The 23,893-nt window shown below is 54.8% G+C and overlaps 3 protein-coding genes across 3 annotated transcripts; all 3 read right to left on the reverse strand.

Annotated features, from left to right (window-relative positions):
* Positions 1–1,716: 1,716 nt before the first annotated feature.
* On the reverse strand, positions 1,717–7,046 carry LOC309677443 (protocadherin alpha-2-like; the record flags this gene model as incomplete). The annotated part of the gene is made up of 1 exon (XM_082490240.1): positions 1,717–7,046. The coding sequence occupies exon 1, from the start codon at positions 4,375–4,377 to the stop codon at positions 1,717–1,719; it is 2,661 nt and encodes an 886-aa protein (XP_082346366.1). The 5' UTR covers positions 4,378–7,046.
* Positions 4,478–15,159, reverse strand: LOC309677444 (protocadherin alpha-6-like; the record flags this gene model as incomplete). The annotated part of the gene is made up of 3 exons (XM_082490241.1): positions 10,846–15,159; positions 4,979–5,071; positions 4,478–4,542 (listed from the first exon to the last, which is right to left on the reverse strand). The coding sequence occupies exons 1-3, from the start codon at positions 13,385–13,387 to the stop codon at positions 4,478–4,480; spliced, it is 2,700 nt and encodes an 899-aa protein (XP_082346367.1). The 5' UTR covers positions 13,388–15,159.
* Positions 15,160–17,972: 2,813 nt separating this feature from the next.
* LOC309677445 (protocadherin alpha-2-like) lies at positions 17,973–23,021 on the reverse strand (the record flags this gene model as incomplete). Its single annotated transcript, XM_082490242.1, has 2 exons — positions 18,637–23,021; positions 17,973–17,978 (listed from the first exon to the last, which is right to left on the reverse strand). The coding sequence occupies exons 1-2, from the start codon at positions 21,166–21,168 to the stop codon at positions 17,973–17,975; spliced, it is 2,538 nt and encodes an 845-aa protein (XP_082346368.1). The 5' UTR covers positions 21,169–23,021.
* Positions 23,022–23,893: the final 872 nt, after the last annotated feature.

Raw genomic sequence — 23,893 nt, forward strand, 5'->3', positions numbered from 1 at the left:
ATGAGAGTGGTGGGGGGAAGGTGTTTGATTTGTGTTTTCTCATTACCCTACTCTGGCTTTTTATTAGCAATAAATCAAATTAATTTCCCTGAGTCAAGTCTGTTTTGACTGTGACAGTAATTGCTGAGAGATCTCATTGTCCTTAACACAACCAATGAGCACTTCATTATGTTTTTCTCTCTCCTCTCCATTTGAGGAAGTGGACTGATACTGTGGCTTTGGTGGGCACGTGGCGTATGGCGAGGGTCAACACACAACAAACATCTTTCAAAAAAAAAAAAAAACAAAAAACAAACAAAAAACAAAAACAAAAACAAAAAAAAAAAGAGGGAAATGCTCCATCAGACAGTATTCAGCAGTCTGCATGTCACCCCCTTTCACCAACATGTTGCCTACATTAGGCCGACAGCAGCTCCAAGGACAGCCTCTGCTGGACGATATTCGTAACCTCAAAAGACATTGTGGGCATTTCAATACCACGTTCTATTTCAACACTGGGAAGGCCTCCAACCCCAGACCTTTGGAACCTGGGAAAGGATCCTACAAAAGACCATTCCCTGGCCATGCTGCCTTCTGATTCTTTCTGGGCATTCTCAAATCCCCACTCTGGCACATGCCTTCTCAAGACAAGCACATTACCTCCCATTCTTGTCTTCTTATGACATGGAGTATGGTCTTTCTCAAGCATTTTCACTTCCCTCACATCGGTCTTCCACTGCTCAACATCACCCTTCACATCAGGACATGGCCAGGCCTTAGTCCCACTGGCATTTTCAGCTCCACGACATGCCACAGTTTCCTTTCCCAGCTCAACGCTCAATCCCACTTTTGCTTACCCTTCCTATCAAGAAGAGCACCACAAAAACCATACAGATGGTACCATAAAAATGTTGTCCCGCAGACTCTCTGCTGATGACTGATCACATTTGGCAGTGCTTCACCAATTTCAGAGGGAAATGGTACAGACCTGAGAACAATACTCTTTATAGACGTTATGTGGGGATGACTCTTAATGTCAACCGGCAATGATTTCATGCTCTGACAGAAACCAACCCACATGTAGACAAGAACACCAATCCATTAGATGACATCTGCTGTGCATGAGAAGGTTTTTTTCGCTGCTGATGCGACAATTTCCAGGGAATTTGTAAGGGTGCTGCAAATATTGAAAGAATATGAAAACAGGTCAGAGTACATCAAGCCACCAGTCCAGCCAGGAACGCAGGTTCCAACCCTTATAGGAGAGTGGGAGAAGAAAAAGAAAATTCCCTTTTCTAATAAATTGGGTCATACTCCTGTGCCTAAACAATTTATAATCTTAACCGTGGTTACAAAAAGAACATAGTCCACAACGCCTTCCCGACATTCATAATGACTCCAATGGGTCAAACAAAATGGAGAATTTACACCATAAGAAGAGTAAAATCCCTGACACATCACAATTGTCCAAAAGTCTCTTACAGAGGAGAATGAAAGAGGAGGAGGAGAGAGAATAAACCACATCGAATAACAAGGTCAGCACTCCGCAAATGTAAAAAGGCACTAATAGTGCCAGGGGAACTGTCACCACAACACACTGCATGTCTTGCTCTACTCCAGCAAACTCGGCTGGAAATGCTACACACCAGCAAAGACAGAGCGCCTCGAAAGCATCTCCCATCGCGATTAGCAGTGATTTTATCCTACGAGAACCACGCACACCGACCACAGCAAACCTCACGTGAGGACAGCAACTACAGATGCGGAGTGCAGCAAGATCGTCACTTTTCCTCCAAAGAGACGGGGGCGTCCCGCAAGTAAGCGAAGGCAGATGGTCCCATTCACGTCCTTAAGCACCCGACAAGCACCCACCGCTCTGGGGCCCAGGCGACGAGTCACAAGCACCACAAGGGGGAAGGGGCGAGAGGCGAGAAAGGGAGGGCCACTCACCGTGTCCAGGACGGCGGGCGGCTCCGGCTGCGTCTCCTTCGCCGCAGGGCTGGCCGGCGGCGGCAAGTTGGGGCTGAAAACCATCAGGTCGCTCTTGCCCGCGCCCTCCGCCACGCACAGGCTCCGGCTCTGCCGCTGCGAGTACGACCAGCTCCCCACTTCGCTGGCGCACACCAGCGTCGCCGGCCCAGGCCCCGACAGCACGGCCGCCCGCGGCGACCACCGCGACGCCACGTACAGCACCACCGCCAGCACCAACACGCTCGACACCGCGCAGATGCCCACCACCAGCCACACGTTCGTCGTCGACGACGACGACACCGACGCCGGCCCGACGCCCTCCGCGCCCGACGCCGGACGCAGCCCCGGCCCCGACGAGCCCGCCGCCGCCAGCGCCGCCTCGCCGCCCTCCACCAGCGACACGCTCAGCGTGGCCGTGGCCGAGCGCGACGGCTCCCCGTGGTCCCGCACCACGATCACCAGCCTCTGCCGCGGGCCGTCCGCCTCCTCCAGCGCCCGCGCCGTGCTCACCTCGCCGCTGTACAGCCCCACGCGGAACGCGCCCTTCCCCCGCGGCTCCCACAGCTCGTACCGCAGCCACGCGTTGTAGCCCGAGTCCGCGTCCACCGCACGGATCTTCGCCACCACCTGCCCCGCCGGCGCCCCCCACGACGCCCACGCCCACAACGACCCCGAGCCCGGACCCGGCGACGCCTCCGGCGACGCACCGACGCCCGCCGACGGCAGCAGCGACGGCGCGTTGTCGTTCTCGTCCACCACGAACACCTGCACCGTCGCGTTGCCGCACAGCGCCGGCTCCCCCGCGTCCACCGCCCGCACCTCCAGCTCCAGCACCTGCACCTCCTCGTAGTCCAGCGGCTGCAGCGCCCACAGGCGACCGCTCTCCGCGTCCACCGACACGTACCTCGACCACGACCGCCACCCCACGACCGACGCCGCCCCGCCCGCCCCGCCCTCCCACAGCGAGTAGCTCACGCGACCGTTGCCCGCCTCGTCCGCGTCCCGCGCACGCAGCACCGCCAGCTCCGCGCCCGCCGCGTTGTTCTCCCGCACCAGCACCGTGTACACGGCCTGCGCGAACGACGGCGCGTTGTCGTTCACGTCCGACACCGGCACGCGCACCCCGCGGCTGGCGCGCAGCGGCGGCGACCCGCCGTCCTCCGCCCGCACCTCCACCTCGTACTCCGACACACGCTCCCGGTCCAGCGCCTCACGCAGCACCAGCGAGTACGACCCCGCGAACGTCGACACCAGCCCGAACGGCACCGGCGGCCACACCGCGACCCGCACGCGGCCGTTCGACCCCGAGTCCCGGTCCGACACGCTCAGCAGCGCCACCACCGTCCCCAACGACGCGTCCTCCGGCACCGGCACCGACAGCGACGTCACCCGCACTTCCGGCGCGTTGTCGTTCACGTCCAACACTTCCAACACCACCTTGCAGTGGCCCGATAACGGAGGGGACCCTTTGTCTGTTGCCTTGACGTGTACGTCGTAGAAAGTAACTGTCTCAAAGTCCAGGGCGCCCGTCAGTCTGATCTCCCCGCTGGCCGCATCGATGCTGAACACATCTGAGTCCGAGGGAGGAACAATAGTATCAATTTCATAAATCACGTCTCGATTACTTCCGACGTCGGGGTCCGTGGCATTAACCCGCAACACCACCGCCCCCTCTAAAGTGTCTTCGGGCAATACTACGTTGTACACCGACTGGTTGAACTCGGGTGCGTTGTCGTTCGCGTCCAGCACCGAGACCACCACCTCCATCGTCCCCGACAGCGACGGCCGGCCACCGTCACTCGCCGTCAACACCAACCGGTGCACAGGCATCGTCTCACGGTCCAGAGGTTTCGCGAGTATCAGAAACAGGGATGTACTACGCGACTTACTGTTTTCTTCTTCTATTCGAAAATACTCGCTGGGGCTCAGCGTATAGGAGAGCTCAGCGTTCGCTCCGATATCGGCATCCGACGCGCCCTCCAGCGGGAAACGGGAACCGGGCACCGTGGTTAATTCCGCGAGGCTAAAGTTTTTCCGGGCGGCGGGGAAGAGCGGGGCGTTGTCGTTGATGTCGGTCACCTCCAGCTCCACGTGGAAGACGCGCAGCGGCCGCTCCACCAGCACCTCCAGCCGCAGCGCGCACGGCGCGCTCTTCCCGCACAGCTCCTCCCGGTCCAGCCGCGAGCTCACCACCAGCGCCCCGCTCGCCCCGCTCACCTCCACGCTCGCCCGCCGGCCCGCCGACACCAGCCGCAGCCGACGCCACTCCGCCTCGCCCGCCTCCAGGCCCAGGTCCTGCGCCAGGCGACCCACCACCGTCCCGGCCTTGCCTTCCTCCGCCACCGAGTACCGCACCTGACCGACCACCAGCGCCCACGCCGCCTGCACCAACAGCACACGCAACACCGCACCCCAACACACGCCCATCGCCACCGCCGCCGCCGGCACCCGCCCGGGCCCCGCACGGCTCCCCGCCGCCGACCGAACGCACCGCCTCTCCTGCCCGCCCCGCGCCGCCCCCCCGCGCTCACAGCCGGGCTCTCCGCCGCACCGGGGCGGAGCCGCCTCGCCGCTCCGCCGCCGTTTCTGAGCCTGCAGCGACACCGTGTGCTGCTCCGCCGCCGCACACGCTGCACACCACTGACCGCGTCTCCGGAACCGGGCTGGACATCTCCTCTTTCCTCTCTCCCTTCCGTTCTTCTCTTTTTTTTTTTTTTTTCCCCCTTCTTATCGTTTCTTGCTTTCCTTTACTTTTCTTTCCTTAAGTGTTTACACTTTCCTTACATAAATACCTTTCTCTCTTTCGTTCTTTGGAATTCCTACGATTTTTCTCTTCTTTGTTGTCTTCTTCGTCTTTGTTGTCTGTCTCTCATTCTAATTTTCTCTCCCATTCTCTTTCCTTCTTTGTCCTTCTATTGCTTCTTTCTTATCTTTCCATCTTCTTTCTGCTCTCTCCTTTTTCTTATTTCTCGTTCTTCTTTTCGTTCTTGCCATGCCGGGCCGTGTTCCTGCCACGGCTTTCCCTTACCTTTCCCTGACTCTCTCTTCTCTACCCTCGCTGTCAGATCCCCACTCGCCTCCGGCGCCGCGGCGGAGACCATCATAGACGGAGCCATCAGCGCTAATTACGGGACATCAGCGCCCGAACGCGGGACTTCAACCAAGGCGGAGGCTATGGGGGATCAACTCAGGAGTTTAGAGGTGACGTCGTGCTGGTAGTCTCCTCCCACACCACTCACCGCGCCTCCGGATCCGGGCTGATCATCTCTCTCTCCTGTCTCCCTTCCTTTCTCCTCTTTTCTTTGTCTTATAATTTCTCGTTTTCCTTTCCTTTTCTTTCCTAACATGCTTGCCGTTTGCTTGCATAGATACCTTTACCCTCTTTCTTCCTTTCTCCTTCTTTTCTTTCTTCTTTCGATTCTCTCTCATTCTTCCATTCTCTCTTTCGTCCTTTGCAATTCCTACTTTTTCCCATTCTTTTTCTACTTTCTACTCTTTCCTTCTCTCTTCTATCTTCTCTTTCCTCTTTCTTCTCTTCCTTGTCCTTTCCTTTATTACTCTGCTCTGCCTTTTCATTTACTCCCCTTTCGCTCCCCTTTCCATTCTTCTCTTTTTACCCCTGCGGCCCTGGTCGTGCCACGGCTTTCCATTCTTCTTCCATTATTCTCTTTTTTCCCACGCTGGAAGATCCCCACTCGCCTCCGGCGCCACGGTAGATACCATCAGAAATGGAGCCATCAACGCTAATTACGGGCATCAGCGCCCGAGCGCGGGACTCTAACCAATGCGGAGGATACGACGGACCAAGTCCGTTCAGCGTCTAGAGGTGACGTCGTGCTGCTCATCTCCTCCATCGTCTCTTCTTTCCTTCCTTGCTCTTCCTTTCTTTACATTTTACAGTCCTTCCTTCTCTTCTTCCTCCACTTCTCAGTCTCTTTTTCTTTCTCCCCTTTGTTCCTACACTTTCTTCTCCACCTTCTTCTTTCTTCTGTCTTCTTTCCTTTGCTCTTTCCTTTTCTCTTTTTTTTTTTTTTCTTTCCCTGCCCTGTCGTATCTTTCCGTCCAAATCATTTCTGTTTATAGAAAACCGTCAAGCTGTTCTCTCTCCCTTTCTTTTTCTCCTTAACGAAACCGTTCCTAACTGTCTACACCATGCTCGCAATAAAGCATGAACATCTTCAGGCAAGACAGAGCTCTCATTCCTCGTCCTCACTACTTAAGACTTACACAGCATCCCTGTACACAGCACGAGGATGCTGAGATCTTCAGCTCCATTCATCGTGTCAACATAACATCGGTGCATGTTGGCATTCTCCTCTATCGTCTCTTCCTTCCTACCTGTATTTTTTTTCTTCTTTTCTTTCTTTCTTTTTTTCTTACTTGCTTGCATAGATTCCTTCATTTAGCTCCTCCTTCTAATTTTTTTTTCCCCTTTCCCTCTCATTTGCTCCCCTTTGGTTCTACTTCCATTCTTGTATCTTCTTTTCCTTATTCTGTTATCAGAACATTTTTAAAATATCTACACCACACTCACCATGAAGCACAGACATGCCCTTGGCCAAGACCTCTCTTTCCTCTTCCCTATCACCTTCCATCCTTAAGGACGGGGAACGACCTTCCCTCTTTCCTCCAGACTATCAGTCTGCACCTCCCCTTATCTTCTGGAAGAACAACACATTCTTCAGCACACTAGCCAGCAAATACCAGGGTAAGGTAATCATATGGCAAAGAACATCTCTGCAACATCCCAAGAGAATCCACCGCTCTCAGAAACACAAGCCCAAGCCCCACATACTTGGACATATGATTAAAAAGCCCCAGAGATTCCAAAGAACACAGCCGAGTCTCTCCTTCAGGAACTCAAACCAGTGGTAGCCCAGAATGACAATCCTCCCACCAAAGCGGAAAAAGCATGGGGCAACTACTGCTCCCAAGCACTCTTCATATCCATCGATTCTTCCAGCCTCGTTGTCCACCTGCACATGGAATAGCATCTCTTGCTTTCCCTTTCAAGCAGGGCACTGTCAGAACAACAAACCAAGAGCCTCGGTACCCAGGAGCATTAGTCATCTTGGAATACCATGCTCAACCCATCATACAGCCAAACAAAAGCCACAAAGGTAACAACACTGTTCTCACTGAGAACATCCCCTCCACGACCAACACATTCACTCAGAGAAATGCTTTGCGGTCCCTCCTCCTTACATGCTTCCTGATACCTACTCACACTGTGCCTGGCAGCAGCAGGAAAGGAATGCGGAGCAGGCAGTGATGCTTTCTCATCCAAACCTACACGCATTATAATCCAGGCAACACTTGGTTGATCCAACATGAAGAAATCATGACAAAACAGGAACAAAACTACATCCTTCTCTCAAACTCTTACTCTTCAGGTATGAGCAACTTACCTGTACAATCACTGGTTGGTTCTTCAAAATAAATACCACTTTCTGGTCAGCAGAAATGTTTTTAGGGGACATTCTTAATTAATATTATCAGAGATTCCTGGGAAAGCCACACAGAATAAAAAACCCTCATGTTCTGCAAAAGCCTTGAAAACACTGGACAGTTTGCGGTGCTCCCTTACACACCTCTGTCAAATGGGAAGGAGGAGGGAGAGCTGAAAACTACAGGACACTCCCTCACCATCAACCTCAGCTCACAAGAGTGGGAAAGCCATCCTCCACATAGATGACAAACCACCATCAGCAACATTTACAACTTGACAGCTGCCGCAATTCCACAGACTGCATCTTGTCCACCGTTACTAACACATTGCCAATGTGAGCGAAGAAAAAACAAAATGCTGGGAGTATTTGTTAACAGGAGGGAAGAAAATGAAAGGAAACCATTCCACTGAACTCAAATGCAAGAAGAGAACAACACACCACATCATTATGCAGAAATTCTGGAGGCCGTGAAAGGATTCCAGGCAAGCAGCACTCTCTGTGCAGCCTCTGCTTGAGGTAGACCTCTACTTGAGGAAGACCCAGGCTTCTTCACATCCTCACCATCCCTCACAAATGGCACAAAGGACACACAGAGGTCCTCAAAGCTGCAGTGTCTGGCAGACTCTTCCCTGCTGCCTGCACTGCACCCTGAATGTATTGGGACTTTTCAGCAACCTCAGATGGAAACAGCTGAGCTATGCATTAGAACTTTAAGATTCTGTGACTAGAGCTTGATAGCTCTGATTCCTGTCCGCACCGGTTTTATTCTTCGAGAAACCACAGCAAATACTGAAGAAAAAGCACACTCACAAGGTCAGCTGGGTGGGAGAAGTTGTACCAGAGAAAACCAGAGCTGGGCTGCTGTGCAGGGTTTGGTGTGTACATGTACACATATGAATGAGTTAAGCATAAAGCCAGGGCTTATCAGCTCTACCGAGGCTAACTGTGGGCAGTCTTCATGAAAGTAGAGAAGAAAACCAAAGATCCCATTCCACTGTATGGAAATGCCAGGCTTGACAGTATCATGAAAACAGAGACCACTTCTTCCCCTCCCTAGCAAGACTAAGACCTGAGAGGTAACTAAGGAAGGTTCAGAGAAGGATGGCAGCATGATCCACATCTCAAAAAACTTCTCTTTAACCAACAATATTCCACATCGAAAACAGGTGACTAACAGCCCATATGGCAGTTATCTTCACAAGCAGTAATACCACCGAGAACCACAAGGTGCAAGAATATGCTCTCAGCATATCTTCTCAAGGTGTTCTACTGGCACCCTCCACTCCAAGCACTCAGAAATGGCATCTCCACAGCTAAGCATACATTCTCCAGGACTTCCCCAAGGACACAAGCCCTGTTCTACCCAGCATCTCATTTTCCATCTGGCAAGACTCTTCCTTGCTCACAGTCACCCTCCCAATGACACATACCCAGGCCCTACTCAATACCACTCACAAGATCACTGCCAAAATACTCAGACATTACTCAACCCCAACAACATGACCAGCTCCAAATCCCACTCTCAGCATCACCCAGGCTTTCACACATCCTCACCTTCCCTCACGACTCGCATGCGAAGAGTTGCAAAGACACACAGTGTCTGAAAAACACCTTTTGCCTTTTCAGCAATCTGAGGTGGAAACACCACAGAGATGCATATTAGAGCTTGGAAGGACCCTGTGATTGGAGCTGTGACAGTTCAGATCCTACTGTGCGCAAATTGCATTCTTCCAGAGAAGGACATCAAAGACCAAAGGGCAGACGCATTCAAGATATCCGGACAATTCGTACCATAGGAAGGGAGATTTGAGCTGCTCTGGAGGGTTTGCATGTATGTGCATGTAACCAAATGATGAAAGCATGACAAATGGTCACAGCATCTCTACTGAGGCTGACTGTGCAAGTGTACAAGTAGGGGAAGTCAAGTGTAGAAAGATTATACTCACCTCATCACATCACCTTAAAATTTTGCCTGAGGATGAGCAAAGAACCGCCATGGTAATATCAACAGCTGTGGAAGCTACTATGGATACCCACCAAAACACAAGAACAGTACATTGAAGTACTATCCACCCACAACATCTTTCCCAAAACAGCAGTGAAAAGGTTCATCAGAAAATATTCAACACTGCATGTCACCCCCTCTTACCAACGCATTGCCTACATCAGGCAGGCAGCAGCACAAGGGATGGACTCTGGTGTAAGATACTCATAACCTCAAGGGACATTGTGGGTGTTGCAATACCATCTAACTATCTCAAAATCTATAAGGCCTCCAATTCCATTCACCATGGAGCCTGCAAAAGAATCCTGGCAAAGAACACTCTGTGCCCATTCTGCCTCATGCATTCCTCTAGGCATCCTTCATTCCCCACTCTGGGACAATCCTTCTCAAGAGAAGTACATTACTCTCATCCTTGACTAATTATGACATGGATCATCGTCTTTCCGAAGGATATTGAGTTCCCGCAAACAAGTCTTCCCATCATATCAGGATATGTCCAGACCCTACTCAGTCCCACTGCCACATTCACCGCCACAACATGCCACAGTCTCTTTTCCCACCTCAACACTCAATCCCACTTTTGCTCACCCTTCCCATCAATAACAGCACCACAGAAAACATACAGATGGTATCACATACATGGTGTCCAGCAGACTCTCTGCTGCTGAACCACCATGTTTGGCAGTGCTTCAGCAATTTCAGAGGGAAATGCTGAGAGAGACAGGTCAGTGTACATCAAACCACTAGTCCATCCAGGAAAGCAAATTCACAATCTGTGTAGGGGAGTGGGTGAAGAAAAAGAAAATTCCTGTTTCTTGGGTCATCCCCCCCTGACTAAACACTTTATACTGCTAAATATGGTAACAATATAGTGGGAAAAAGAACAGACAAAAAGGCCACAGCACCTTACCAACGTTCATAATGACTCCAATGAGCAGAACAAAATGGAGAAATTACACCATAGGAAGAGAAAAATCCATGAAAATTATCCAAAAGTCTCTTACTGAGAAGAATGAAAGAGAAGGACAGAGATTAAACCACATCTAATACCAACATGGTCAGCACTCATGAAGGGTAAAAAGGCTAAATAGTACCAGGGGGACTGTCGCCACCACACACTGCATGTCTTGCACACTTTCAGAAAGCTCGGCTGGAAATGCTACACACCAGCAAAGACAGAGCGTCGGCAAAGATGATACCGTAAGAGATATCATCGCGATTTGCGGTGATGTTATTCTATGGGAGAACAATACAACCACAACAGCAAACTACACCTGAGGACAGTAAGTGCTGCGGGGCGGGGCAATGCCTTTCTTTATCTTTCCCCTGCAGCAAAAACCGAGGGGTTCCAGCAAGGACGCATAGTCCCATTCACAGGTCCCATTCACGTCCTTAAGCACCCGACAAGCACCCACCGCCCTCGGGCTAAGCACGGCTCACACCAGCGCCTGACCAGGGCACGGGACAGAAGGACAGAAAGGGGGAAGGGGCGGCGGGGGATGGGGCGAGAGGCGAGAAAGGGAGGGCCACTCACCGTGTCCAGGACGGCGGGCGGCTCCGGCTGCGTCTCCTTCGCCGCGGGGCCGGCCGGCGGCGGCAAGTTGGGGCTGAAAACCATCAGGTCGCTCTTGCCCGCGCCCTCCGCCACGCACAGGCTCCGGCTCTGCCGCTGCGAGTACGACCAGCTCCCCACTTCGCTGGCGCACACCAGCGTCGCCGGCCCAGGCCCCGACAGCACGGCCGCCCGCGGCGACCACCGCGACGCCACGTACAGCACCACCGCCAGCACCAACACGCTCGACACCGCGCAGATGCCCACCACCAGCCACACGTTCGTCGACGACGACGACGACACCGACGCCGGCCCGACGCCCTCCGCGCCCGACGCCGGACGCAGCCCCGACCCCGACGAGCCCGCCGCCGCCAGCGCCGCCTCGCCGCCCTCCACCAGCGACACGCTCAGCGTGGCCGTGGCCGAGCGCGACGGCTCCCCGTGGTCCCGCACCACGATCACCAGCCTCTGCCGCGGGCCGTCCGCCTCCTCCAGCGCCCGCGCCGTGCTCACCTCGCCGCTGTACAGCCCCACGCGGAACGCGCCCTTCCCCCGCGGCTCCCACAGCTCGTACCGCAGCCACGCGTTGTAGCCCGAGTCCGCGTCCACCGCACGGATCTTCGCCACCACCTGCCCCGCCGGCGCCCCCCACGACGCCCACGCCCACAGCGACCCCGAGCCCGGACCCGGCGACGCCTCCGGCGACGCACCGACGCCCGCCGACGGCAGCAGCGACGGCGCGTTGTCGTTCTCGTCCACCACGAACACCTGCACCGTCGCGTTGCCGCACAGCGCCGGCTCCCCCGCGTCCACCGCCCGCACCTCCAGCTCCAGCACCTGCACCTCCTCGTAGTCCAGCGGCTGCAGCGCCCACAGGCGACCGCTCTCCGCGTCCACCGACACGTACCTCGACCACGACCGCCACCCCACGACCGACGCCGCCCCGCCCGCCCCGCCCTCCCACAGCGAGTAGCTCACGCGACCGTTGCCCGCCTCGTCCGCGTCCCGCGCACGCAGCACCGCCAGCTCCGCGCCCGCCGCGTTGTTCTCCCGCACCAGCACCGTGTACACGGCCTGCGCGAACGACGGCGCGTTGTCGTTCACGTCCGACACCGGCACGCGCACCCCGCGGCTGGCGCGCAGCGGCGGCGACCCGCCGTCCTCCGCCCGCACCTCCACCTCGTACTCCGACACACGCTCCCGGTCCAGCGCCTCACGCAGCACCAGCGAGTACGACCCCGCGAACGTCGACACCAGCCCGAACGGCACCGGCGGCCACACCGCGACCCGCACGCGGCCGTTCGACCCCGAGTCCCGGTCCGACACGCTCAGCAGCGCCACCACCGTCCCCAACGACGCGTCCTCCGGCACCGGCACCGACAGCGACGTCACCCACACCTCCGGCGCGTTGTCGTTCACGTCCAACACCTCCAACACCACCTTGCAGTGACCCGACAGAGGCGGTATCCCCTGATCTACCGCATCCACTTGCAGGCGATACAGACCAACATCCTCAAAGTCTAAGTCACCCCGAACACGGATCTCTCCGCTGTTTCTCTCGATCTCGAAAACGTCTCTTCCATCCTGAGGAAACAACTGCTGGAGAGAATACGAGATATTCCTGTTCGTACCCTCATCCAAATCCGTGGCGTTTACTCTGATTACTAATGTGCCGCGTTCCGTATTTTCTGGCAGCTGCACTTTATACACCGACTGGTTGAACTGGGGCGCATTGTCGTTTACGTCCAGCACCGAGACCAACACCTCCATCGTCCCTGACAGCGACGGCCGGCCACCATCACTCGCCGTCAACACCAACCGATGCACAGGCATCGTCTCACGGTCCAGAGGTTTCCTGAGCACCAGGAATAAGGACGCACCGTCCTCCTCGGTTTTCTGAAAATCCAAACCGAAATACTCGCTGGGGCTGAGCGTATAGGAGAGCTGCGCGTTCGCTCCGATATCGGCATCCGACGCGCCCTCCAGCGGGAAACGGGACCCCGGCACAGTGGTTAGTTCCGCGACGCTGAGGTTTTTCCGGGCGGCGGGGAAGAGCGGGGCGTTGTCGTTGATGTCGGTCACCTCCAGCTCCACGTGGAAGACGCGCAGCGGCCGCTCCACCAGCACCTCCAGCCGCAGCACGCACGGCGCGCTCTTCCCGCACAGCTCCTCCCGGTCCAGCCGCGAGCTCACCACCAGCGCCCCGCTCGCCCCGCTCACCTCCACGCTCGCCCGCCGGCCCGCCGACACCAGCCGCAGCCGACGCCACTCCGCCTCGCCCGCCTCCAGGCCCAGGTCCTGCGCCAGGCGACCCACCACCGTCCCGGCCTTGCCTTCCTCCGCCACCGAGTACCGCACCTGACCGACCACCAGCGCCCACGCCGCCTGCACCAACAGCACACGCAACACCGCACCCCAACACACGCCCATCGCCGCCGCCGCTGCCGGCACCCGCCCGGGCCCCGCACGGCTCCCCGCCGCCGACCGCACGCACCGCCTCTCCTGCCCGCCCCGCGCCGCCCCCCCGCGCTCACAGCCGGGCTCTCCGCCGCACCGGGGCGGAGCCGCCTCGCCGCTCCGCCGCCGTTTCTGAGCCTGCAGCGACACCGTGTGCTGCTCCGCCGCCGCACACGCTTCACACCACTGACCGCGTCTCCGGAACCGGGCTGGACAACTCCTCTTTCCTCTCTCCCTTCCGTTCTCCTCTTCATTTTCCTTCGTCCTTTTTTTTTTTTTTTTCTTCTTTGTTCTTCCCTTCTTCGTCTTACTTTCTTCCTTTGCCTTCCGTTTTTACTTGTCCTTGCTTCTGTCAATTCTTTTTATTCGTTTGTCTCGTGATTCCTTTCTTTCCTAATTTTTCCCTTCTTTTGTTACCTTTTCTCTTCCTTTCCTAATTTTTACTCTCCTTTCTTTACCCTTTCCATCCTCGCCTCCTCTTTACACCCGCTTGCACATCCCCAGTCGCCTTCGGCACCGAGGCGGATACCATCAAAGTCGGACCCATTAGCGCTAATTACGGGGCATCAGCTCGCGAGAACGGGACCCTAAGGAAGACGGGGCTGTTAGCGACCAGCTCCGTTCAGCGTCTAGAGATGATGTCGGTGCACCCTGGTCATCTCCTCTATTGTCTCTTGCTTTCTCTTCTTTCTCAGCTTCTTCCTTTATTGCTTGCTTCTCTCTCCTTTTCCTTTTCTTGTCTCTGCACACCCCCCCGCTCTCTTTACTCCCCCCTTTCTCCTTCTCTTTTTTTTCCCTGTCCATTCCTCACCATCTCTTCTTCTTCCCTCTTTGCTTCCCCTTGTCTCTTCTCACATAACCGTTTTGATATGGCTACATCGTTCTCGCCATGGAGCATGGACGCGCCAGTATGCAAACACTCTCATCCCTCTTCCTTGCAGAGGGTCCCCGAGTACTGTACCGAGCATACTGAGGTCCTCTACTCCAGTCAGCGTGTAGAAATAACGTCGGTGCATGCTGGTCATCTGCTCTATCATCTCTTCCTTCATCGTCTTTCTCTTTTTTTCTTCTTCCTTGATTGCTTTTTACTTGCATAGATTCCCCCCTCCTTTCTCTTCTCTTCATCTTTCTTCCGTTCTTCTCTCTTTTCCTTCTCTTCCTTCACTTCCTTTTTCTTTCACACCTCGCACTATCTTTCTTCCCCTCCTCATCTTCTGCTTCCATATTTCTACTTTTCCTTTTCCCTTTACCAAAAAGTTTTCCAAATGTCTACATCATTCCCACATGCAAAGCACAGACATGCCCTTTGACAAGAGCTCTCATGGTGGTCTTGCATCCCTCGGGACCGGGAACAACACTCCATCAGTCAATACTAAAGCAGACAGACTGCCCCTGCACTTCTCCTCCCTTTCCCTTCCGGAGGAATGCCACACTCTTCAGCCCCCACTCTTCTCAAGGGCCCAGCAAATAACACAGCAAGGCATTCATATAGCAAAGAACAGATCTTCTATGTCACACCACCACCCTCGGAAATACAAGCCCAAGCCCCACATACTTGGACATCTGTGCAAACAGGCACCAGTGAGCCCAAACAACCTAAGGGAGTCTTTCCATCGGGCACTCAAGCCCAGCACCACAACCTCCATGAAGGCTTAAAAAGCACAGCTCCCAAGCACTCTTCACACACCTCGATGAAGAGCTGTTCTTCCTGGCTGGTGTGGTTTGGCCTCAACCAGCAGCAAAGAACCACGGAGCCGCTCAATCGACTCCCACAGCTGTGGGAGAAATTGCCAGAAAAAGGCAAAACTCCTGGGTTGAGATGGTGCAGTTTCAACAGAACAGCAAAAGGGAAGAGAAAAAACAGTAACACTGATAAAGAGACATAAAGACGCAGTTAGAGTACCACCACACACCGACCAGACCCATACCACCAAAGCCGTGCACAAGAACCGACTGTCCCCCTGCCCCCGGCAAGCTCCTCTTATATCCCCGGCATGGGTCACGTGGTATGGAATACCTGCCTCCCCTCCAGTCATGGAATATCTCAAGCTGCAAGGGACCCGTAAAGATCATAGAGTCCAACTTCCAATCCAGGCTACATTCCATCGACCCAACATGAAGACAGCATGACTAAACAGGAACAAAAGTGCATCTGTCTCTCAAACACATCTTCTTTAGGTAGGAGCCACTTACCTGTAGCATCACCGGTTGCTTCTTCAGAAAAGAAATGTTTTCAGGGGAGGGGAATTGGTTCTAAGGGACATTTTCTTTTAATGTTATCAGAGATTTCTGGGGAAGATGGACAGAAAAAAATATTAGGCACATTCTGCAAAAGCCTTGAAGTCACTGGACAATGTGCTGTGCTCCCTTACGCAATTCTATCACAGCACTTTCAGAAGGGACACCTGAATACTAAGAACATTCTCTCAACATCAACCTCAGGAGAGTGGAAAAGCCATCTTCACAACTGACAGAAAATTACCTGAACGTCTGAAACTTGACAGCTGCCCAAATTCACCATCTCATCTCATCTCATCCGCTGTTACCAACACATTGCCAATGTGAGAGATGGAAAAACAAAAGGGTGGGAGGTTTTGGTAAGAGGAGAGAACAAAACCAAAGAATCCCATTCCACTGTACTGAAACACAAGAAGAGAACAGGGCACAAGGATGTGCAGAACTTCCAAAGGTCCTGAGAAGATCCTGGGCAAGTAGCACTGTCTGCAGAGCCCCTTCTTGAGGTTTTCTACTACCATCCTCTGTCTCCTGTCTTGGGAAATGGGATCTCCACCTAAGCAGACATTCTCCAGTCCCTCCCCAATGGCTCTGAGTGTGTTCTACCCAGCATCTCCATTTCCCTCAGGCAACATTCTTCCCCACTCAAGGTCACCCTCCCAGTTCCACATGCCCAGGCCCTACCTGGTTCCACTCACAGGATCACCGCCACAAGATCACAAATCCCACCCTAAGCATGACCGAGGCCCTTCCACATCCTCACCTTCCCTCGTGATTGGAACAAAGAACATGTGGAAGTCTGCAAAGCCACACCGTGTCTGGCAGACTCTTCCCAGCCGCATAAACTGCACCCTGAATCCTTTGTGCCTTTTCAGCAATCTCAAGTTCAAACACCACAGAGCAGCACATAAGAAATGAGTTCTGAAGGGTTCTGCGATTAGAGCTCTGACAGCTCTGATCCCCGTACACACAGATTTTATTCTTTGACAAAACCACACCAAATGCTAAAGTCCAAGTGCACTCACGACATCAACTGGGTGAGAGAATTTGAACCAGAGAAAACCAGAGCTGGGCTGCTGTGCAGGGGTTGACATGTAAGTCCCAGACATCGGAATGAGCCATGTTAGACAATAGGCGGACCATCTTTAAGAGGCTAAATTTGCAAGTGCAGAAGGGGAAGCCGAGTGCACAAAAATTATATCCACCTCATCATGTGCCCTCTAAAAATCCTGCCTGAGCAAGAGCAAGGAACCTTCATGGCAATACCAACGACTGTGGAAAGCGATATAGATGCCCACTACAACACAAGGACAGCAGATTGAAGTGCTGCCCTCCCACAACACCTTTCCCAAAACAAGAGGCAAAAATTCCATCAGAGAGTATACAGCAGTCTGCCTGTCACCCCCCCTTACCAACACATTGCCTACGTCAGGCAGGCAGCAGCACAAGGGGCTGTCTCTGCTGGCAGATACTCATACTCTCAAAACACATTGTGAGCATTTCAGTACCATGTACAACATCAAGACTCAGAAGGCCTCCAACTCCAGACACCTTGGAGCCTGGGAATAGAATCCTGGGCAGGAACGCTCTGTCACCATTCTGCCTCATGCTTTCCTCTAGGCATCCTCCATTCCCCATTCTGGGACATGCCTTCTCAAGACAAGCACATCATCTCCCATTCTTGTCTTCTTAGGACATGGCCCATGGTCTTCCCAAGGATTTCCACTTCCCTCACACACGTCTTCCCACTGCTCACGGTCACCAGTCACATCAGGACAGGGACAGGCCCTACTCTGTCCCACTGACATATTCACCTCCGTGACATGCCACTTTCCTTTCCCACCTCAATGCTCAACCCAACTTTTGACACCCTTTCCATCAATAACAGCACCATAAAAAACAGACAGATGATATCATACACGGTGTCCAGCAGAGTCTCTGCTGCTGACATTCGGCAGTGCTTCAGCTGCCTCGCATGAAAATGTTGCAGTCCTGGGAGCAATAGTCTTTCTAAAGGTGCCATCAGGACAGCCCTAATTGTCATTGGCATTGATTTCATGCTCTCACAGAACAACCCAACCATTCCTGAGCACCTCACTGTAACAAACGGTAGCACCTGCGAAAGAGAATTTTCTCTGTGTTGGGTTGGGAGGTTTTATTTTATTCAGCGTATTTGCTTTTTGGGTTCTTTCTTCTGTTGGTTTGTTTGTTTGTTTTCTGAAAAGAAGATTTCCCTGGCTTCTGTAAGCATGTGGCTGCTGATTCAAGTACTAGAAAAATAAGCCAGCATACGTCAAACCACTCTCTGGCCAGGAACGAGAGATCAAATCTAGAAAAAGGCAGAAAGACGAAATAAAAAGAAAATTCCAGTTCCTGACACCTACTTTGTTGGCTGACACTCCTCTCCCTCAACACTTTCTACTACCAACTACAGTTACAACACACTTGGGAAAAGAAAACAGGACAAGTCGGCATCACATTCCCTACTTTCACAATGACGCTGATAGGTCGAACAAAATGCAGGTCTCTTGCAGAACACAAAGCCGAGTCGAAACACAGTTTTCGACAAGAAACCAAACACGATACCAGTACGCTCAGCACTCACCAGAGGTAAGAAGGCAGTAAAAAGTGCCAGCGGGACTATCACCACCACACACTGCATGTCTTGCACACTTTCAGAAAGCTCGGCTGGAAATTCTACACACCACCAAAGCTACAGCGTCGGCAAAGCTGATACCGTGGCACTTACCACGGCGATTGGCAGTGATTTTATTTTACGGGAAAAAAACTCACAACCACCACAGCAAACTACACCTGCGGACAGTAACTGATGATGCGGGGTGCAGCAAGATCGTTACTTTGCCCCCACAAAAAGAGCCGACGGGATCCAACAAGGACCCGAAGGAAGATGGTTCCATTCACGTCTTTAAGCACCCGACAAGCACCCACCGCCCTCGGGCTAAGCACGGCTCACACCAGCGCCTGACCAGGGCACGGGACAGAAGGACAGAAAGGGGGAAGGGGCGGCGGGGGATGGGGCGAGAGGCGAGAAAGGGAGGGCCACTCACCGTGTCCAGGACGGCGGGCGGCTCCGGCTGCGTCTCCTTCGCCGCGGGGCCGGCCGGCGGCGGCGGCAAGTTGGGGCTGAAAACCATCAGGTCGCTCTTGCCCGCGCCCTCCGCCACGCACAGGCTCCGGCTCTGCCGCTGCGAGTACGACCAGCTCCCCACTTCGCTGGCGCACACCAGCGTCGCCGGCCCGGGCCCCGACAGCACGGCCGCCCGCGGCGACCACCGCGACGCCAAGTACAGCACCACCGCCAGCACCAACACGCTCGACACCGCGCAGATGCCCACCACCAGCCACACGTTCGTCGACGACGACGACGACACCGACGCCGGCCCGACGCCCTCCGCGCCCGACGCCGGACGCAGCCCCGGCCCCGACGAGCCCGCCGCCGCCAGCGCCGCCTCGCCGCCCTCCACCAGCGACACGCTCAGCGTGGCCGTGGCCGAGCGCGACGGCTCCCCGTGGTCCCGCACCACGATCACCAGCCTCTGCCGCGGGCCGTCCGCCTCCTCCAGCGCCCGCGCCGTGCTCACCTCGCCGCTGTACAGCCCCACGCGGAACGCGCCCTTCCCCCGCGGCTCCCACAGCTCGTACCGCAGCCACGCGTTGTAGCCCGAGTCCGCGTCCACCGCACGGATCTTCGCCACCACCTGCCCCGCCGGCGCCCCCCACGACGCCCACGCCCACAGCGACCCCGAGCCCGGACCCGGCGACGCCTCCGGCGACGCACCGACGCCCGCCGACGGCAGCAGCGACGGCGCGTTGTCGTTCTCGTCCACCACGAACACCTGCACCGTCGCGTTGCCGCACAGCGCCGGCTCCCCCGCGTCCACCGCCCGCACCTCCAGCTCCAGCACCTGCACCTCCTCGTAGTCCAGCGGCTGCAGCGCCCACAGGCGACCGCTCTCCGCGTCCACCGACACGTACCTCGACCACGACCGCCACCCCACGACCGACGCCGCCCCGCCCGCCCCGCCCTCCCACAGCGAGTAGCTCACGCGACCGTTGCCCGCCTCGTCCGCGTCCCGCGCACGCAGCACCGCCAGCTCCGCGCCCGCCGCGTTGTTCTCCCGCACCAGCACCGTGTACACGGCCTGCGCGAACGACGGCGCGTTGTCGTTCACGTCCGACACCGGCACGCGCACCCCGCGGCTGGCGCGCAGCGGCGGCGACCCGCCGTCCTCCGCCCGCACCTCCACCTCGTACTCCGACACACGCTCCCGGTCCAGCGCCTCACGCAGCACCAGCGAGTACGACCCCGCGAACGTCGACACCAGCCCGAACGGCACCGGCGGCCACACCGCGACCCGCACGCGGCCGTTCGACCCCGAGTCCCGGTCCGACACGCTCAGCAGCGCCACCACCGTCCCCAACGACGCGTCCTCCGGCACCGGCACCGACAGCGACGTCACCCACACCTCCGGCGCGTTGTCGTTCACGTCCAACACCTCCAGCTCCACGCTGCAGTGACCCGACAGCGGGGGCCAACCTCTGTCTCTCGCTTCAATACGAAAGTCAAATATACTGACTTCTTCAAAGTCCAGGGACCCAGTCAAATGGATGTCCCCCGTATTCGGATTCACGGAGATCACATCTCTGCCACTCAGCGGAATGAAATTGGTCGCCGTGTAGGTCACCTCACTGTTAATTCCCTCGTCCGGATCCGTGGCGTTAACCCGCAACACCAGTGTCCCCTCTGCAGCGCTCTCCGGCAGCTGCACTTTATACACCGACTGGTTGAACTGGGGCGCGTTGTCATTCGAGTCCAGCACCGAGACCACCACCTCCATCGTGCCCGTCAACGACGGCCGGCCACCATCACTCGCAGTCAACACCAGCCGGTGCACAGGCATCGTCTCACGGTCCAGAGATTTCGTTAAAACAAGGTCGGGTACAATATTTCTCTCACTTGATTTTTGTATATCCAAACTGAAATGCTCGCTGGGGCTGAGTGTATAGGAGAGCTGCGCGTTCACTCCGATATCGGCATCCGACGCGCCCTCCAGCGGGAAACGGGACCCCGGCACAGTGGTTAGTTCCGCGATGCTGAGGTTTTTCCGGGCGGCGGGGAAGAGCGGGGCGTTGTCGTTGATGTCGGTCACCTCCAGCTCCACGTGGAAGACGCGCAGCGGCCGCTCCACCAGCACCTCCAGCCGCAGCGCGCACGGCGCGCTCTTCCCGCACAGCTCCTCCCGGTCCAGCCGCGAGCTCACCACCAGCGTCCCGCTCGCCCCGCTCACCTCCACGCTCGCCCGCCGGCCCGCCGACACCAGCCGCAGCCGACGCCACTCCGCCTCGCCCGCCTCCAGGCCCAGGTCCTGCGCCAGGCGACCCACCACCGTCCCGGCCTTGCCTTCCTCCGCCACCGAGTACCGCACCTGACCGACCACCAGCGCCCACGCCGCCTGCACCAACAGCACACGCAACACCGCACCCCAACACACGCCCATCGCCACCGCCGCCGGCACCCGCACGGCTCCCCGCCGCCGACCGCACGCACCGCCTCTCCTGCCCGCCCCGCGCCGCCCCCCCGCGCTCACAGCCGGGCTCTCCGCCGCACCGGGGAGGAGCCGCCTCGCCGCTTCGCCGCCGTTTCTGAGCCTGCAGCGACACCGTGTGCTGCTCCGCCGCCGCTGCACACGCTCCCCAAGGCCGACTGGGACTCCGGACCCGGGCTAGACAGCTCTCGCATCTTCCGACTCCCCTTTTTCTTGTTTCTTTCTTCACTTCTCTCCTTATTTCTTTCTCCATCTTTCCTCCCTGTTTCATTGCTCTTTCCTTCACCATTCATTTCGCTTGCCATGCCTGTCTGTCTTTGTTGTCTATCTCTCATTCTAATTTTCTCTCCCATTCTCTTTCCTTCTTTGTCCTTCTATTGCTTCTTTCTTATCTTTCCATCTTCTTTCTGCTCTCTCCTTTTTCTTATTTCTCGTTCTTCTTTTCGTTCTTGCCATGCCGGGCCCTGTTCCTGCTACCGCTTTACCTTATCTTTCCCTGAATCTCTCTTCTCTATCCCTGCTCGCTTCCGGCGCCGCGGCGGAGACCATCAAAGACAGAGCCATCAGCGCTAATTACGGGACATCAGCGCCCGAACGCGGGACTTCAACCAAGGCGGAGGCTATGGGGGATCAACTCAGAGTTTAGAGGTGACGTCGTGCTGGTAATCGCCTCTTATTTCTGGTAATCGTCTCGTATTTCCTACGTTGCTCTTCTATCTGTCTTGCTTGCTTTCTTTTACTTCCATACATTCCTTCCTTCTCTTCCTCCTCCCCTTCCACTGGTCTCGTTTTCTTTCCCTCTCTTTCTCCTTTTTTCCCCAACCCTTTCTTCTCCTGCTTATTCTGCATTCTCTTTCTTTTGCTCTTTCATTTTCTCCTTCCTTCTTTCCCGGCCCGGCCTCATCTTTCCATCCTAACCTTTTCTGTTTATAGAAAACCCTTCGAGATGTTCTCTCTTCATTTCTTTTTCTCCTTAATCAAAACGCTTCCTAAAAGTCTACACCACACTCGCAATGAAGCACGGACATCCCTCAAGGCAAGAGCTCGCATTCCTCTTCCTCACCACTTTACTGAAGACTTACACAGCGTTCCTGACTACCGAGGATGCTGAGATCCTCAGCTCCTTTCGTCGTGGCAGTATAACGTGGGTGCAAGCTGGTGATCTCCTCTATGGTCTCTTCCTTCATTCCTGTATATTCTTTCCTTTCTCTTTTTTTCTTCCTTCTTTGCTTGCATACATTTTATCCTTCCATTCTTCCTTTTCCTCTTCCTTTCTCTCTCGTCTTCCTTCTTTTTTTTTTTTCTTTTTTCTCCGGCACTATCATTTTCTCCCAGACTTTTCTACTTCCATTCTTGTATTTTCTGTTCATTTTTCTGTTATCAGAACATTTTAAAAATCTCTACACCATGCTTGCCAAGAAGCACGGACATGTCCTTGGACAACAGTTCTCGTTCCTCTTCCCTGACACCTTCCATCCTTCCCAACAGGCAACAAACTTCCTGCTTTCCTCCAGCCTATCAGCCTGCATCTCCCCTTATCTTCTGGAAAAAAAATGCATTCTTCGACACACCAGCCATCTCAAGGACCCAGCAAATAACAGAGGAAGGCAATCATATGGTGAAAAACATCCCTGCTACATCACAAAACAATCCACCACCCTCAGAAACACAAGCCCAAGCCCCACATACTTGGACATATGATTAAAGAAAGGCCCCATAGAGTCCAAACAATGAGTGCAAGTCTCTCCTTCGGGAACTCAAACCAGTGGTTGGGAGGATTGTCATCCTGGGCTGCAAGGCGGAAAAACCATGGGGCAACCACTGCTCCCAAGCACTCTTCACATACCTCAATTCTTCCAGACTCATTTTCTACCTGCATGCTGAATGGCAAGCTCTAGCTTTCCCTTTCAGGCAAGCCTGCACGGTCAGTACAACACATCAAGATCCTCCGCAGCCTAGGGCATTAGTCGCCTTGGAATAGCATGAGCCACCATACGGCCAAACAAAAGCCACAAAGGTAACACTACCGCATTTCTACTGAGAACATTACCTCAACACATCCTCTCAGAGAAATGCACTGGGGTCCCTCCTCCATACATGCTTCCTGCCACCTGCTCACACTGTGTCTGGCAGCAGAAGGAAAGGAATGGGAGCAGGCAGTGGTGCTTTGCTGCTCCAAACCTACACGCATTACAATCCAGGCAACATTTGGTTGATCCAACAGGAAGATATAATTAAAAAACAGGAAAAAATGTACATCTGTCTCTCAAACTCATCCTCTACAGGTATCAGCAACTTACCTGTACAATCACTGGTTGGTCCTTCAAAACAAAACACATTTTCAGATCAGCAGAAACGATTTTAAGGGACATTCTCAATTAACATTATCAGAGATTCCTGGGAAAACTGCACAGGAAAAAAAAATAATTACTCATATTCTGCAAAAGCCTTGAAAATGCTGGACAGTGCACAGTGCTTCCTTACACACCTCTGTCACAAAAGAAGGAGGAGGGAGATGTGAAAATTAAGGACGCTCCCTCAACGTCAACCTCAGCTCAAAAGAGTGGAAAAGCCATCCCCCACAATGATGACAACCTGCCCAAACATCTGCAACTTGACAGCTGCCACAATTCCACAGGCTGTATCTCATCCACTGTTACAAACACATTGCTAATGT

The sequence above is a fragment of the Vanellus vanellus genome, assembly GCF_965231255.1.
Source record: "Vanellus vanellus genome assembly, chromosome: 13".
NCBI lineage: Eukaryota > Metazoa > Chordata > Aves > Charadriiformes > Charadriidae > Vanellus > Vanellus vanellus.